The sequence below is a fragment of the Neoarius graeffei genome, chromosome 1, assembly GCF_027579695.1.
Source record: "Neoarius graeffei isolate fNeoGra1 chromosome 1, fNeoGra1.pri, whole genome shotgun sequence".
In the NCBI taxonomy this organism is placed as follows: domain Eukaryota; kingdom Metazoa; phylum Chordata; class Actinopteri; order Siluriformes; family Ariidae; genus Neoarius; species Neoarius graeffei.
The window spans coordinates 7,479,839-7,496,326 of record NC_083569.1 but is presented as its reverse complement, the minus strand read 5'-3'; the positions used below and the strand labels follow the sequence as shown (position 1 = coordinate 7,496,326).

Below are 16,488 nucleotides of genomic sequence, written 5' to 3'. Positions count from 1 at the left end.
TTCGTGCACACAGCTGCGTTTTTTAAAAAAAAAAATTTATGTTTATATTGATCTGCATAAATACGCTGTCAAGAGCTGTTAAACTACGCCAAGACTGTCGGTGGCAGTGTTGAGGCCAATTTATGCTGACAACGCAGTCCTCGCAGACGGTGTCGCAGATGGCGTCTGCGTAGCCCCCCCACCTTCGCAGACGCTCTGCGCGCACCTCCCAAAAATTGTGACCACCGCAGAAGCCTCGCAGACAGCGTCGCAGCGTCCGCTTCCCTACTTTCCCGGTTCAGTTTGTTTTCACGACCGGCGTTTTTAAAAACACGAGCGAAGATGGAGCAGCACGAAGAGCGGTTGATCGAGGAAGTGAGGAAGTACGAACATCTATACGACTCCAGTTCTAGTCATTATAAGTAACCGGAGGATAAACACTCCACTAACCACACCCACCAACTACTCCTAGCGACTTCGCGCCCCCTTGCGTTGTAGCGGTGAATAACATCGCGCACGCCTATTACTCCCCGCTCAATGATAAATTACAACTGTCTGCGAAAGCCTTGTCGCAAGAGCATGCAGAGGCTTTTAGAAGAATGACAATTCCACACAAGCCAGTCAGAAGCCTCATCGAGAACCGCCGACAGAAGCGCGCATGCGAGTACACTCGCACTGTATGTACGGACGTACCAACTCTGCGAGCGACAGGAGCGAGGATCGTGACATTCTGAAGTTTTCCTGCCATTCCTCCGGGACGACAACGCCATTCTCGAAATTCTCCCACCAGTTAGCAGTCCGTCCAGGTCGAACCCAAAATCGCCGACGCTGGCGGTGGTACGGTCGGGCTCTTTTGGTCACCAGAAGCTCCGCAATTGCTGCCGTCCGAGCCCTAATGCGTCTCTGCTGGTCTATGAGCTTTATTCTCAAAAGCAAACAGGCGAATATAGCTCTTAATAACACAAATGCTGCTACTCTGAGTGTTTCCATGCTTGTCATATGTACAACAGTCGCGCTTTTGTGGCGCGAAGATTGCCTAAAACTCCGTTTTGGTCTCTTTACACACAAACACAAAACGGAGTTTTCAAAAAATCTCCACTTTTGCCGGGGTTTTTAGAAAGAATCGTTTTCAGAGGAAAAAACTCCGCTTGTGTATAAACAAAAGGCACAAACGAAGGCAAAGGTCTGCATTTTTAAAAATACCGTAAAATACCAAATAATAGCCGAGTTCCAATTAACCGCCGAGTTCCCTTTAACGGCCGGGTGTGTGTGTTGTGACAAATAAAGGCCGGTTCCGAATACTCACCGGGGTCTAAAAAAAAAAAAAGCGTCCGAACGTTCTATCTAGAATCTTGAGGCCCAGCACTTTTCTGGTTTTCTGGTGTTTAAACGATTTTGCATTGCATAGTTTTCTACCGAAACAATATGAATGAATGAATGAATGAAATTATTTCTATAATACTGTTTACAACATTTTGTTACGTGATAATAAACATGCCATTTCAATGTTATAATCTTGGCCTACCGTAATATTTCTTGAGGAATGCAACTCCGTAACTTTTGACAGATGTCTTAGCCACCCCTTTGGGTATACCCAACGAAAGCCAGCGTGTGTGGTGACATTGAGGACTGCGGGTTTCCAAGGTTGGACTGCTGCTTCTGTTAAACGACCGAAATTGCCGAATGCATGCGTCAAAGCACACACTGAGTTTTATTAAAGACCTTATACCATTTCACTTGCCCTTACCCATTCGGATCTGGAAGACGCTTTACAAAAAAGGTGAGAGCGTTCTAACATGCATTTCAGTCTGCTCGCGGCCAATCTAATCCAAGGGGCCTTTTCAACAAGTAATCTGTCGTGCAAGTTGGGCAGAAGCACGCGTCAGGCAGGCAACATGTAGGCCTACAAGTCAGTAACCTATTCAACTAACTTTCATCCGAACTTTAAGTTTTCTACGGGGTCGAGCCACCGTACCAACTCACTCGGGGAATAGGCTCATATCGGCCAAATAGGGAGACGTCTTGGAGAGAAACGTGATGCAAGATGACAGTATGTAGCCACTGCAGGTCACTTATTTTTCAGCATAAGAAAAAACCCTTTGGTTTGACACTTCGCACCCTAATTATGTTGCTTCAACGTCGCGCCCTCCGTGCAATTTCAGATTGACAGACATCGCGAAGCGCAAAGGGTGGAGGCTGCATGGGTGAGGGTGATAGCAAGTGACCATAACTTTGCAGAGTAATTAAATCACAGTGCTGCGCACAGACAATGGTGTGGTTTCTTGATTATTTTGTAAAGCATGCGCTTAACTAGTCATTAACAGGAAAAGGTGTGTGATTTATCCTTTATCCACCCCGACTGTGCCATGCGAAGATGCATTCTGCGTCTTCAAAATTCCCCGAAGTCGGCACCGTGCTATCTGTAATCTAACTCTAAACAAACTAAGTTATACTGGTTAAAAGTAGGCCTATCTGAGAATGATTTTTTTTTTTCCCCGTTTTGAGGTAGATTTTGGGGAAGGTGTTTGTGAAGAAGGAATTAATCGCCTGTTCCAAATAGCCGCCTAGTCTCTAATACGCGCCGGGTCTCTTACGTGATTGAGACAAATAATCGCCCGGGCTATTATTTGGTATTTTACGGTACCCGGGTATGTGTAAACGGCGCCTAATACATCTTACCTTTCACTTTTGCTGGGACTTTCTGATCACAAACCCTTCTCCACCCTGCCTGCACTCTCACTATCGCAGCCCCCATTTTCCTGCATAGTTGACCGCAGGTACTTGAATTCAACCAACTTTCTTTGCGTCTTCACTACACCCTCATCCCCATTCTCACTGATGCACATGTATTCTGTTTTGCTACTGCTCAGGCCATTATTAAAAAATGTTCTGTTTCCAGTCCACCGGCCGGGTGAGTGCCGTTTGTGCGGTTGAAATTTTTTTTTTTTAACGCAAGTTTTTTGACGGTTTTTTTTTTCGGGTTCGTAAATCTAAAATCGAGCTTGACATTTACGCATTCCCAGGGCTTTCCACTAAGGCTCATACTAGCCAGCCATGATAAATAAGTAGCCAGCCGAGGGGGGGTTAAACACAAAATAAACTCCTGTGCACGCTAGGGCTGTAACGATACACCCAACTCACGATTCGATTCGTATCGCGATTTTTGACCCACGATTTGATACACCCACGATTTTTTTTTTAATGTATTTTTAAAGTAGTAAATTTGACTTAACATTTACTTACTTACATTAACTATTTAATAACAAATAATTCAGACCACTGCAGAGAATGAGTAATATGTATGCAAAAATGAACAAATGTATATCCAGAGATTGTTTTATTTCTCAAAATAATACTGTTGAGCCGGAAGCTCTGTTTTTTTTCGGTTCTGAAAAAGTCATTTTTCCAAATCGTGTAAATCCGTTAAGATTTTTTTTTGGGGGGGGGGGGTGGCTCTCTCACTCTCATAGGGCCAATGATTTTCTGTGATCGCGGAAAACAGATGGAAATTACAGAATTTTTATGGTGAAACATTGCTCGCGTGTCAAAATGAAACTGCCGCAGAAGGCTTCCGCCCAAGCAGACATGCCTTCAGTGTTGCCAGATATTGCTAACGTTTTCCACCCCAAAATATGTTCAAAACCAGCCAAAAAGCACCTAAACCCGCCCAATCTGGCAACACTGCATGCCTTTCCGGTCAAGTGATTGTGATTGGCTTGTGGCACACCTAGCCAGCCAATGAGCTGCTTGTTTACAGATTCGCTCCCCGCGTCGCAACCAGAATGGCGACCGCTTAAAAGAAATGAATGCTCTGCCAGTGGCGAGTGTGGACGTTGCGTGACTCGCAGAAGATTTCGCAGGTCGGCGAAAAAACGACTTACTAATAGATATAAAAAAATAAAAGTAATTTAAGTAAGTTTAAAATGTAATTTAAATAAAAAGTAAAGTATTCATAAATTGAAGTTTGGAAGCGCCTCTGTTTTTGGGCTGAGGAGAAGTTTGAAAGGGTGTACCGCGATTCTGCCTTCTTGTATCGAGACACGGATCGTGGCTCTGCGTATCGCGATTTCGATACGCATATTGTTACAGCCCTAGTGCACGCAGTTCCCAGGATTAAATGTATTTTCCACAGACCATTTATTTATTCACTTTACTTAAATGCAAAGTAAAATGGCAGTAAATCTTCTTTCTTTTCTTGCGTACTGCATCATGAGGCGTTCCTGGCTTGTAAATCTCTTATTTTCGGTGCATGACACATTCACGCAGCTGAGCATGCTATGAATTAACAACGACAACGGTCTGCAGTGGGGGCTACGCAATTACACACTCAGCGAACATTTCTCCATTTGTGTATGAAAATACACTCCAACCACTCAGTTTGGCTTCATTTACAACCAACGGTGTCTTTTGATGCCAGCACGGAATTGAACGAGAGAAGACTGGTTTACCGGAGACAAAATAAGCGTCATCTCTGCTTCTGTTCCCTCCGACACACTACTGCCTCCGCCGAGTGCGTGCGCGCGCACACAGCGCATGTCGGGGCCGTGGATGAGTTACTCTCCCTTGATCAACGAGTCTGCGGGGAATTTGTGGTTATTATCGGTACAAACAGCGCGAATCACAACTTAAATGAGTGCTTAATTAAATGTGTCTGCTTTTGTAATAAAGTACTGAAAGAAAAAGCAAACGCAGCATTGCGATTTCTTATCCAGCCATATAGTAAAAAAAAAAAATCCCTCCCTCCCGACTGAATTTTTTTTGCTCACCTGGTGGACAGGAAACGGATTTTTTTTTTAAGGATGGCCTCACCTTCATTCCTCTTCGTTCCAATGCACACCTCCGTCTCTCCAAACCCAACTCGACCTCCTTTCTACTTTCACCGCATATCACAATATCATCCGCAAACATCACGTTCCATGGTGACTCTTGCCTCACTTCGTCCGTCAAGCTATCCATCACTATGGCAAACAAGAAAGGACTCAAAGCAGATCCTTGATGGAGTCCCACCCATACCTGTCAACCCTCCCGTTTTTCCCGGGAACTCCCTTATTTTGACATTTCCCGCTGTCTTCCCGTTTTTTTTTTTTAATTTTCCCGAAAATATCCCGTATTTTGACATTACCGTATTTTCTGGACTATAAGCCGCTACTTTTTTCCTAGGTTTTGAACCATGCGGCTTATACAAAGGTGCGGCTATTCTGTGGATTTTTCTTCCACCGCTAGGGGCGCTCTAACCGGAAGTAGAATCAAAAATAAGATAGACGAAAAATCAATGCAAAGAAGAATTAGCAGATCTTTAGCAGATAGAACACGCACGACAAATTACTAACTGGTAATTATTTTCAAATCCAGCGAAGATGATTAAAGTGACTTGTGGTTTCAAACACAGGAGAAATGAAGGTAAATAAATACCGGTTATTTTCTCTTGGTTCTGTTCCGTTTTAATCAGCAAAGTTGCTGCCGTGTTAAAAGGCACTGTTCGGAAAGAATCTGTTCAGGTACATACATGTACATTTACAGTACAAAATCGTTCTGTACATGCAGTAAATATCTAATTTTTCAACATAGATATCTGCGGCTTATAGCCCGGTGCAGCTTGTATATCTTTTTTTTATTTATTTTTTTTAAATAGAGCGGATGCGGCTTATATACAAGTGCGCTCTATAGTCCAGAAAATACGGTATATAAAAAAGTCGGTAGGTCCAGAATTCATGACACGCCTCTGACAGGAGTTTACAGCAGGAAGTCGGGCCATGAATTCACGTCCCCGCCCTCTCAGGCATCAGTAATTACAGAACTACGTCCGGAGGCGAGGCTGAACAAGTGATTAGGTCCAGTGTTGCCAGATTGGGCGGTTTCAAGTGCATTTTGGCGGGTTTTGAACACATTTTGGGCTGGAAAACGTCAGCAGTATCTGGCAACACTGATTAGGTCTGAGGTGAAGATGGCGATGCTAATAGCTAAGAAAAACATTAGCCTCTCTTTCTTTGATGATTTCAACAAGTGCGTGGCTGGAATGTTCCCAGACTCTTCCATCGCAAAGAAATTTTCCATGGGGAAAACGAAAGCCTCTCAAATAATCAAAGGTCAGCTACACATGTTTACATTAAGTATGTCCTGGCTAAGACCTCATAAATAGCCTAGTGTAAACTAATTGGTGTATTAACTGTTCTATCCACTCATTGTCTGTTTTATTTTCTATCTGAAACTTACCCATTTTAAATCACTCTTGGTTTAATATTTTTTATTACTCCGTCCATCCATCCGAGGCCATGATTATGGTAAAGCCATAATAAATTGCAATGGAATTGAATTTATTGACTGGTTATATAATGACCTTTCTTATTTTAACATGCGTATTTTAGCCCTTAATTTGGGAAATAACTGGTACCACTGAAAGCAAATAAAAATAAATGTATAGTTTATTCACAAATGCACTCTATAAACCATAAGCATATTGAGTTTGGGTCTTGGCTATCACCAACATGCACCAGAGTACAGGAAATCACAAATACTAGATAGAAAATTGCCCTCCATCCAACTACACACCCACTTTTGGTGAAGGGTATGACTTTCCGAAATTTTCCCTTATTTTGAGTTAAAAATCTGGGAAATATCCCTTTTTTTCAAACCTCAAAGTTGACAGGTATGGTCCCACCTTCACCTTGAACCATTCAGTCGTTCCAACTGCACACCTCACTGCTGTTTCACTGTTATCATACGTGTCTTCCACCATTCTGATATACTTCTCATTCACTCCACTCTTTCTCATACAATACCATAACTCCTCTCTCGGCACTCTATCGTATGCCTTCTCCAGGTCTGCAAACACGGTGTAGCTTTCTCTGGCCTAACATTCTTAAACCAATCAATTTGTATTCCTTCTGTATCCCACAACTTAAAATAAATATTTAAAAAAAAAGCTATATAATAAAAAATTTCAGATTATACAATGTACGTGTATAGGAGTCTTTCTCCCAATTTAAAAAAAAAAACTAACCTTGGACTACACTATAAGGTGGACTCGCATCTGTGGTCTTTTACTTTCCTTGACGTGACATTTCACGCGTTTTCCGAGTTCACACTCTGCTGCGTGTATGTGAGATGTGCCGTGTTGAACCGGAACAATCTCGCCTCGGTTTCTCACGCCAGCTGTGTTTTTCTGACGTTTTTGAGCGCGCATTGTTCTGCTCTCGTCCTTGTTCCTTCTCGAAGCTTAAAAAAAAAAGTCAAAATGTCAGATAAGCATCTGAAATATTTCAAGCTCGCTGAACTCGTGCAGTTCCATCCGTCCTCCCTTTCCTCCGCTGGGTTGAAGACGCTGTTCAGGATGAGCGGCCATCTTGAACCTGAGCCAGGACATTCGGATACTGGCCACGTTTACAGAGCAGACACTAATCCCCCCCCCCTTTATAAAAGCAGCACGAGTAAATAGCTTTTAGATGGAGTTCAAAAAGCTGATACTGGAATTTCACCTCGCTGTCAGGTGGGAAGTTCGAGAGGGAATGCAGTGGTTAAGAGAACAGCTAACATTAGCTAGCTAGGCCTTTTTTTTTTTTTTTTAATAAAGATTTGAACAGCTACGTACGAAAACACTTTGTATTCTTTTTCTTTAAATGGCTGCTTAAAAATAGACAATTTTTTTAAATTTGAAAAATAATAAACATTTTGTATTTTTAACTGCTAAGTAATATTTTTGAAAATTTTTTTAAAGGCTATTTTTTTACACAGTTAAATATTATTTAGTAGCAATAAACATTTTAACTGCTAAGTAACTTTTTTTTTTTTTTTTTTTTACACTGAGTGCAGAATTATTAGGCAAGTGAGTATTTTGACCACAACATCCTTTTAATGCATGTTGTCCCACTCCAAGCTGTTTAGGCTTGAAAGCCTACTACCAATTAAGTATATCAGGTGCTGTGCATCTGTGTAATGAGAGGGGGTGTGGTCTAATGACATCAACACCCTATATCAGGTGTGCATAATTATTAGGCAACCTCTTTTCCTCTGGCAAAACGGGTCAGAAGAGAGATCTGACAGACTTTGAAAAGTCTAAAATTGTGAGATGTCTTGCAGACGGATGCAGCACTCTTGAAATTGCGAAGATGTTGAAACGTGATCACCGAACAATCAAGCGTTTCATTGCAAATAGTCAACAGGGTCGAAAGAAGCGTGTGGGAAAAAAAAGGCGCAAAATAACTGCACACGATCTGCGGAAAATCAAGCGTGAAGCTAACAAGCAACCATTAGCATCCAGTTCTGCCATATTCCAGAGTTGCAACATTCCTGGAGTGTCAAAGAGTACAAGGTGTGCAATACTGAGGGACATGGCCAAGGTAAGGAAGGCTGAAAAACGACCACCACTGAGTAAGGCACGCAAGATAAAACATCAAGGCTGGGCCAAGAAATATCTTAAGACTGATTTTTCTAAGGTGCTGTGGTCTGATGAGATGAGCGTGACTCTTGATGGGCCAGATGGATGGGCCTGTGGCTGGATCAGTAATGGGCACGGAGCTCCACTCCGACTCGGACGCCAGCAAGGTGGAGGTGGAGTACTGCTATGGGCTGGTATCATCAAAGACGAGCTTGTTGGACCTTTTCGAGTTGAGGATGGACTCAAACTCAACTCCCAGACCTACTGCCAGTTCCTGGAAGAAACCTTCAAGCAGTGGTATAGGAAAAAGTCAGCATCTTTCAAGAAGAACATGATTTTCATGCAGGATAACGCTCCATCTCATGCGTCCAAATACTCCACTGCGTGGCTAGCCAGTAAAGGTCTGAAAGATGAAAAAATAATGACATGGCCCCCTTGTTCACCTGACCTAAACCCCATAGAGAACCTGTGGTCCATTATAAAACGTCAGGTCTACAAAGAGTGAAAACAGTACACCTCTCTGAACAGCGTCTGGGAGGCCGTGGTTGCTGCTGCACACAATGTTGGTCGTGAACAGATAAAGAAATTGACAGAATCTATGGATGGAAGGCTTTTGAGCGTCCTCATGAAGAAGGGTGGCTATATTGGTCACTGATTTGTTTTTGTTTTGTTTGAATGTCAGATATGTTTATTTGCAAATCTGGAGTTGTCATATCAGTGTACCTGGTGAAAATAAATAAGTGAACTGGCTACATATTTGGTTTTTATTAAGTTGCCTAATAATTCTGCACAGTGAAAGTTACCTGAACACATACATATTCTCCTAAAATGGCCAAAACTAAAAACACCCCACTCTAACTTCCATACATATTCAGCTTTGATATTTATGAGTCTTTTTGTTTGATTGAAAACATAGTTGTTGTTCAATAATAAAACTAATCCTCAAAAATACAACTTGCCTAATAATTCTGCACTCCGTGTAAAGGTAACTGACATGAATATTTAAACATTTTGTTTTATAAAATGCTACTTGCTATACATGTTTGTATTGTTTAAAATTGACTGAGTTAATTAGTTAAATTATTACTCAATAATACTTAGTGTTTAAACATTTTGTTTTTGTAATGTTATCTAATATTTTGTCCTTCAACCAATTCTTAAGAGGGTCATTCTACGAAACCGGTGCCTTTTGTGTCCGCATAATTTCATGACCTCTAAAAAATGTCAAATTGTGGAAATGTATTTCAAATGAACAAAACTGTTTAAGTGTTGTGAATTACACAATGCATGTTTTACTGTCACTGTAAACAAAAATCCTACATTTTTTTTCATATACACAACCTATTTTCCCATGTCCGGGAAGTCCCGTATGGAATTTGCACCTAACATATTTACATAAATATATACATTTTTCAAACAATATTTATTAATTTCATGAATAAAATTACATCCTTCGTAAAATACAATAGTTTTTGTTTAGAATAAAAGTATCATTTATTATCTAAAAATCACAATTTATGCTCGTCCCATAATTTTACATACCACCCTGTAACGCTTACACGTTTTGACTGTTAGAAAGACAGTGTCTCTTTAAGTGACATCACAGGAAGCTGATGACATCACTCAAACCCTTGGCCAAAGTCAGGATCCCAAGCAGGCAAGTTCCCACACAATTTGATATGATTTATTTGCTCTTTTTGGTAGTTAGATAGGGTCCGTTAAGCTTAACCTTACCACCCTGTAACGCATAATAGACAGGGAAACTATAAAAAATTCTTGTTTTTTTTTCAGCTTTTAAGGAAAATAGAGAGATTTGTAAACTGGATTGTACACTTGTTAGCTATGCTAGTTATTATCAGAACTAGCTGAGGTCATTCTGAGGTGAAATTTACCACCCTGTAACATACCACCCTTTAACACTTTGTATTCAAATTTAGTGCATCTTGTCCGTTACAGGGTGGTAAAACACATGACACCTGGATCACAATAAAAAGGATAATATTAACAGGAATTTATGCACGAGGTGGGAAAATACATTTTTTTGCGGCTCTGATGTCACATTTAATGAGTATTTTTAAAAAATAGCTTATCTTAAATTATTTTTTTTAAGAATTGCAATGTGGAAAAGGCACCGGTTTCACAGAATGACCCAAGAAACATTTAATTTAAAAGGCTGTTATGATATGAGCATGTTGGGGGAGGGGCTGCTTAATATATGAATGAGGTGGGGTTTAACATTAGACCGTATCAGCGGATCATCAGATTAACGTTTTTAAAAACGATTAGCGTGCACACAGCAACACCAATACACGATTCGCGTGCACACAGCAACACCAATACACGGATACGCTAATCACATGACTAATTCGGCACGTAAGTTGAAATGTCAGTGCGGCTCATCGCTTCCTCCTCAGCGGCTGCGCTCCAAATCACTCCGCCCTGAACAGCGAGTGCCCTCTGGAGGGTGCGCACTCCGGCCCTGCGCAGCTCACAGAGCGCGCGACTGTAGTGCACGAGCAGTGATTCGGGACTGAGCCGCTGTGCGCAAGTCACTTACCACTTGCAAGTGGAAGGATGGGAAACCTAAAGACCATCATAACTACACAATGGGCAGTATTTGCATCAGTATTTGCAGTATTGTCATACTTTTATACTCTTTAATGAAAGGTGATACAAGGCGGAAGTCCGCGCCGTTTTTCAGCAGTCGCGTCACATGACCAACGCCAGCGAATCAGGAAGGTGGATGTCACAGTGACGTTGTCCAATGACGATGCCAGCTAGAGCTCAGCACAGCGTATCCGCGTATTCTCAATGTTTACACAGCACCGGATCAGACACGATCTGGATTGAATACGTGGGCCCTGGCGGATTCCTGTTTCCCGGCGTTTCCAGGCGTTTTAATGTAAACGGACAGTGCATCCGCGAAGAAAACGAGACAGATACGGTCTAATGTAAACTTGGCCTGAGTGTCATCTGCATGTGAAGCCTTCGGCCTCAGAGTGAACAAGACGCCGCCGCAAACCCTCAATCAAGTCCCTCCTGCAGCAGCTGACGAAATCTCATCGAATCCCGTCTCCATAAATGAGACGCCCCTTGAACAGGGCACCACCTTCGTGTACCTCGGTAGCATTCTGTCGGTCTTCCAACGGCGCTGTAGACGAAGAAATCCAACATCGACTCTGTCAGGCTCACATTGGCTGTGGCAGGATTGCGCACGGAATACTCCTCAACCGGAACCTTCGCCCATCCACCGAGTTGTCGTTATCAGCATCCTCCTGTATGCTTGCGAGACGTGGACAACCTACCGTCCCCGTCTGAGAACCCTTGAACGGTTCCATCAAAGCGAGATCCGACAGAACCTTAACATCTCATGGAAGGAAAGAACGGACGTCGAAGTATTAGAAATATGTATGACGAGTATAGAAGCCACCATCTTTCGACACCAACTTCGATGGTCTGGCCATGTGTCAGTATTGTAGTCGAGTCACCTAAACCTCGAGTCGCCAGTGTTCAAGTCCAGTTCATTAAAAAACTCTCGAGTCGAGTCCACTCTTGGTCCGAGTCCAACCCTCCTACCGCACCATGTTACGGTGGCTGTTTTAGCGCCGTTAACGTTAGTTTGTTCCTGAACATGACGTATGAACAGGTGAACGTGCTTCTCTTTGTCAGGGAGTGTTGGGAGACGGATGTAAGTCGAGCGACACACAAACAGGCTATCAAAGACTAGAAACAGGAAATCAGGAAACCAAACAAGGAAATAAGGCTTGGTAATGTCAGAAATGCAAATCAATACTTCGCAAAGTAAGTTTTTTTTTTTTTTTTTTTTTTTTTTTTTTTAAGTTTTTATATCGGCGCGCTGATTGCGCCTTAATCCTGTGCAGGTGCGAGTCGTTTACGGCGCGTGCGCACAAGAGTCTATCCGATGCACGCGCCAAGGCCTGCAGGTGTGACACCTGTGCACGAAATTGGTATCAAAATTAATGTAGATATAAATATCTTATGACAGATTATTATGGCACGTTACAAAAGAATGAGCCCTCGTCTCCAATTTATAAGTCAGAATGCAGTTAATGTACGAGTCCAAGTCGAGTCACGAGTCTTTAAAATTGGGGCATGAGTCGGACTCGAGTACTAAAAGTCTTCTACGGGGAGCTTCCGATCGGCTCCAGACACCGTGGACGCCTGCTTAAGAGGTTCAACGACTCTCTCAAGGCAAACCTCCTGGCGGGCAACAGGCCACACTAGAGGGCCATTTCGAATAAAGCCCATGAAGTTTTTGAAACAAACTTGAGCAACCACAAGAAAGAGAAAAGGAGATGCAGAAACGAAAGACTGGCTACCAGCTGTGAGAGGGAACCTACCATCCAATGCCCTCGAAAGTTCTAGTCTCGTCTCGGCCCGCTCAGTCGTCTGCAGGCACATGAGCGGGCGCAGAGATGATTTTTGAAGGAGACCCATCCTCATTAACGAAGGGGCCTTTTTGTTTTACATAAAGTTTTAAAATCAGTACTTGGAAGAAAAAATGAAGGCAGCAGCTAAATGATGAACATATTGGGGGGGGGGCAGCTACTTTTAAAGGTCCCATAGCATGGTGGTTTGTTGATGCTTTAAACGGGCTCGTGGAGGTTTCCGGATGTTCTATCCGCAGCCTTTCTCGAAATGAACCCTCGGCACGTAGATATAGCCTCCTGGGAGAAAGCCCCATTTCAGCGCTTTTCCCAGTGCGTCGTTTTGCTAATGAGAAGCAGGAGGCGGGGAAGGGTAGAGGGTGGGGGTGGGTCTTATCATTAATATTCATGACATGTAAACGTGTTACCTCTGATTGGCTAACAGCACTGTGACGCTACCTCCAGTGGGTCAGAACAAGCGGATGTGGGTGTCTTACTATGGCGAGAGAGAAGGAACAAACCGCGAAGGGAAAAATACCGCGTGCTGACGTCATTAAGGTGCGACGCGAGGAAATAAAATAACTTCAACAAATATTTGGGTTTTTACTGAACAAACAAACAAATAAAATGAACGAGTGACTTAAAAAAAGAATGTGGGTGTCTTTTTGTAAACACTGTTTTGATTGGCTATTATAACAGAGCATGCTGCATGCTTTTTGGTTTTGTAGCGCAGAGTACCTGGCTAACTGCAGGAAGCGGTTAGCTGCACAGCTAATGTAGCCATTGCAAGGCTAACGTGGCACCGATTTTAAAACACGGCAAAACGACTTAACAGTTCTACACTTACTTGTTCGCTGTTTGTGGCTGATGCGGCAGGGATGCTTGGTACGGACCCAGGCTTCAGTGACAGTTGATGTGGAAACATTCATCAGGAAAATGCTTCCGACAAACATACACCGTCTTAGGTAGACTCGACGGCGTATTATTGGAGTAAATAAAATTAAGCCACTGCATCTTCAGGGGCTCTCCCGTCGGCAGTAAAAACCGACTCTTTTCTGTGTTGTCACATCCATGTACAGCGCAATTTCCATGTTTCGCTCGCTTAGGTGATGCCATGTTGTTGTGTCCTCCCTCTAAGGTCTCCTCACTACAACTGGGCGGGGCAATCCATACAGTGGGTGGGAATCCAGAGGGGGGGCGTCGGGATCATCTCCCTTGCTGACGTAGTAAAGGGAAGAGCTTATCAACGCGCCGTTTTGACGCACATTCTCAAATGTTGGGCATAGTTTGGTTTACACATTATGAAATTTCTAGCCACTGGGGTGACTTAAGAAGGTCAGAGGAACTCATTTTAACGTTAAAAAACCTCAAAGTGAAAATTTCATGCCATGGGACCTTTAAAAAAAAAAAAAATTCCAAGTGGATGACTGACAGCCCATCATCGTGGGTGGGTGGGGTGTTTTTTTTTTTTTAATGCACAATCCCAAACCCCCCCCCCCCCCAAAAAAGGTTCTTTCAGAGTCCTGCACAAAACATTTGAGCCACACAAATGAAAGGTTTAATAGTCACTCATCCATTTTTAATGTTCTTGAAATGGAAGAAATCTGATATCTGGAGCACTTGAGCAAAGTTTGTGTGTGTGTGTGGAGATTCATGCATGCACGCACTCCTATTTTGTCTGAAAGGCTGCAAAGGAAACCAATCAAAAAGCCATGCACATGTTCCTTTCACCAAGCACAAAGTCATAACGGCGCACGCAGTGTGAAATCCATTGGCTGATGCGTTTGTCAAACAGAGTTTAATTTTTATTTGCATCCTTTCTTTGGCAGTTGAGCGTTTTAAAGCGTACCCAGGAAACATTTTTGTAAACTTGTAGCTCTTCCATCTTGTCACGTTGTGTCTCGGCAGAGCTTCCCCTCCGACGAGGGCTGGCCGTTCGCCAAGTACCTGGGCGCGTGCGGTCGCATGGTGGCGGTGAACTACGTCGGCGAGGAGCTGTGGAGCTTCTACAACGCTCCCTGGGAGAAGCGCGTGGATTTGGCCAAGCAGCTGATGGACATCGCTGAGCAGCTCACCAACAACGACTTCGACTTCGCTCTGTACCTGCTGGACGTCAGCTTCGACAACTTCGCCGTCGGCCCGCGGGACGGAAAAGTCATTGTCGTGGACGCGGAGAACGTCATCGTGGCCGACAAGAGGCTCATCAGGCAGAGTAAGTGCACAGAACTGGTTATCCAGCTGTTTGTTTTTTTTTTTTTTTTCCACCTCTATGAACTATGGGTTTGTTTGTTGTCTGGTTCCTTTCGTTAATTGTTACAGAAGTACTGCGTCACGTAGTTACTCGTTTATGTACTTATTTAGGTCCTTATTTGGGTTTGTAAATCGTTACTTAAATTTGCCATCAATCTATTTGTGCCCAAATCCAGGGACGCATGTCGGCCCGTGGACATTTTGAGTTATTGACAGATTCAGAAAGTACAGTTTCTAAGCTTTCCAATGATGCCTTCCATGTGGAGATCTGACAATATTTGAAGAATGTGTGGCCTTTTGAAAGTGTATACCTCTTAAAACAGAAAAGGGAGAAAATCGCCCTCAAAGTTTTCCATCTCAGCTACTCTGGGTGCAGGGCGGGCACATAATGCTGCTCATTTGCATGATATTAAGGAAAGCCCTACCCCCTACGAGCTAGCACGATACTACTTTCGTGTAAACAAATCACCACGTCAGTTTTCCTTCCATGCAAAGTATGCCCAACACAATTATGAAGTACAAAAATAAGTCCTAAAGTATACTTTAACGTTTTGTGGTTGAAAAATGACTCACACCGTTAGAAAGAAAGATAGCACGATGATGACACAACTAACACAACACTAGTTTCATGTAAAGCCTCGGTCACAACCGGCCGTACAGTACGCGCTCCTACGGCCGGTCTACATGCAAAAAATGCACGGAGGGCGCGCATGACGTGCTGATTTTCGAGCCGCAGACCGGCCGCAGAGGTTCTCTGTCATGTCAAACAAACTCTACGGGCGCTTACGTTTTTTTCAGGTTGCAAGACAAACTTACGGCCAACGCGCGTCTTTCTCCATGAACAAAAAAAAAAAACGCAGCGATTTGGGAAACGCCAAAAATCACACGGCCAAAAAAATCATACATCCGGTTGTGACCAAGGCTTAACCAAACCACAACACTCTCCGTTACATGCAAAAATAACCACACAGCCTTAGATTAATAAACTCACCCCATCAGAAAGTGAAACGGCGCCTTGTACACACCAATGCCTCCGATGGAATGTAATCCTAGCTTCCTTTTGGTTGCGGTTTTTTTGCTAGAAATGGTTATCTCCGATGTAAATACCGTGCGTCTGTTTGCTTCGCGGTGTTTCAGCTCCTCTGCGCTCTGTTTAGCTTGCTCATTCCATAGTGAAATTACACGCCTGTATGCAGCTTAAGTAGCCACGAGCTCAGCTCGTATCATACAGCTGATTCGCGAAAAAAAAAAACACAAGACTTAAATCATCATGTGAATGGCCCATATGGTAATTTAGCCACACACCCCCAGCAGGCTACAGTCCTCACAAAAACGAGACAATTTGCAACAAAAAATGTATGCTTTTCCAACAAAACAATCTATTATCTGAAATACTGATTGCATTCTTCAAGATCTCAACTTGCACATGATGGAAAAAAAAACAAAAATCACAAATTTAAAAAAAAAAATGCTTCTTTTGCGATTATCTCGGATTCG

The 16,488-nt window shown here is 43.0% G+C and overlaps 1 protein-coding gene across 5 annotated transcripts in view; it reads left to right on the top strand.

The window, feature by feature from the left end:
- The window catches only part of dipk2aa (divergent protein kinase domain 2Aa), a 112,556-nt gene that overhangs the window by 79,346 nt on the left and 16,722 nt on the right, over positions 1-16,488 (top strand). For all 5 annotated transcript variants that reach the window (XM_060921403.1, XM_060921412.1, XM_060921393.1 and 2 more), the window contains one exon: positions 14,650-14,953. In XM_060921403.1, coding sequence (XP_060777386.1) covers positions 14,650-14,953 — 304 coding nt within the window. The remainder of the gene's footprint in view (positions 1-14,649; positions 14,954-16,488) is intronic.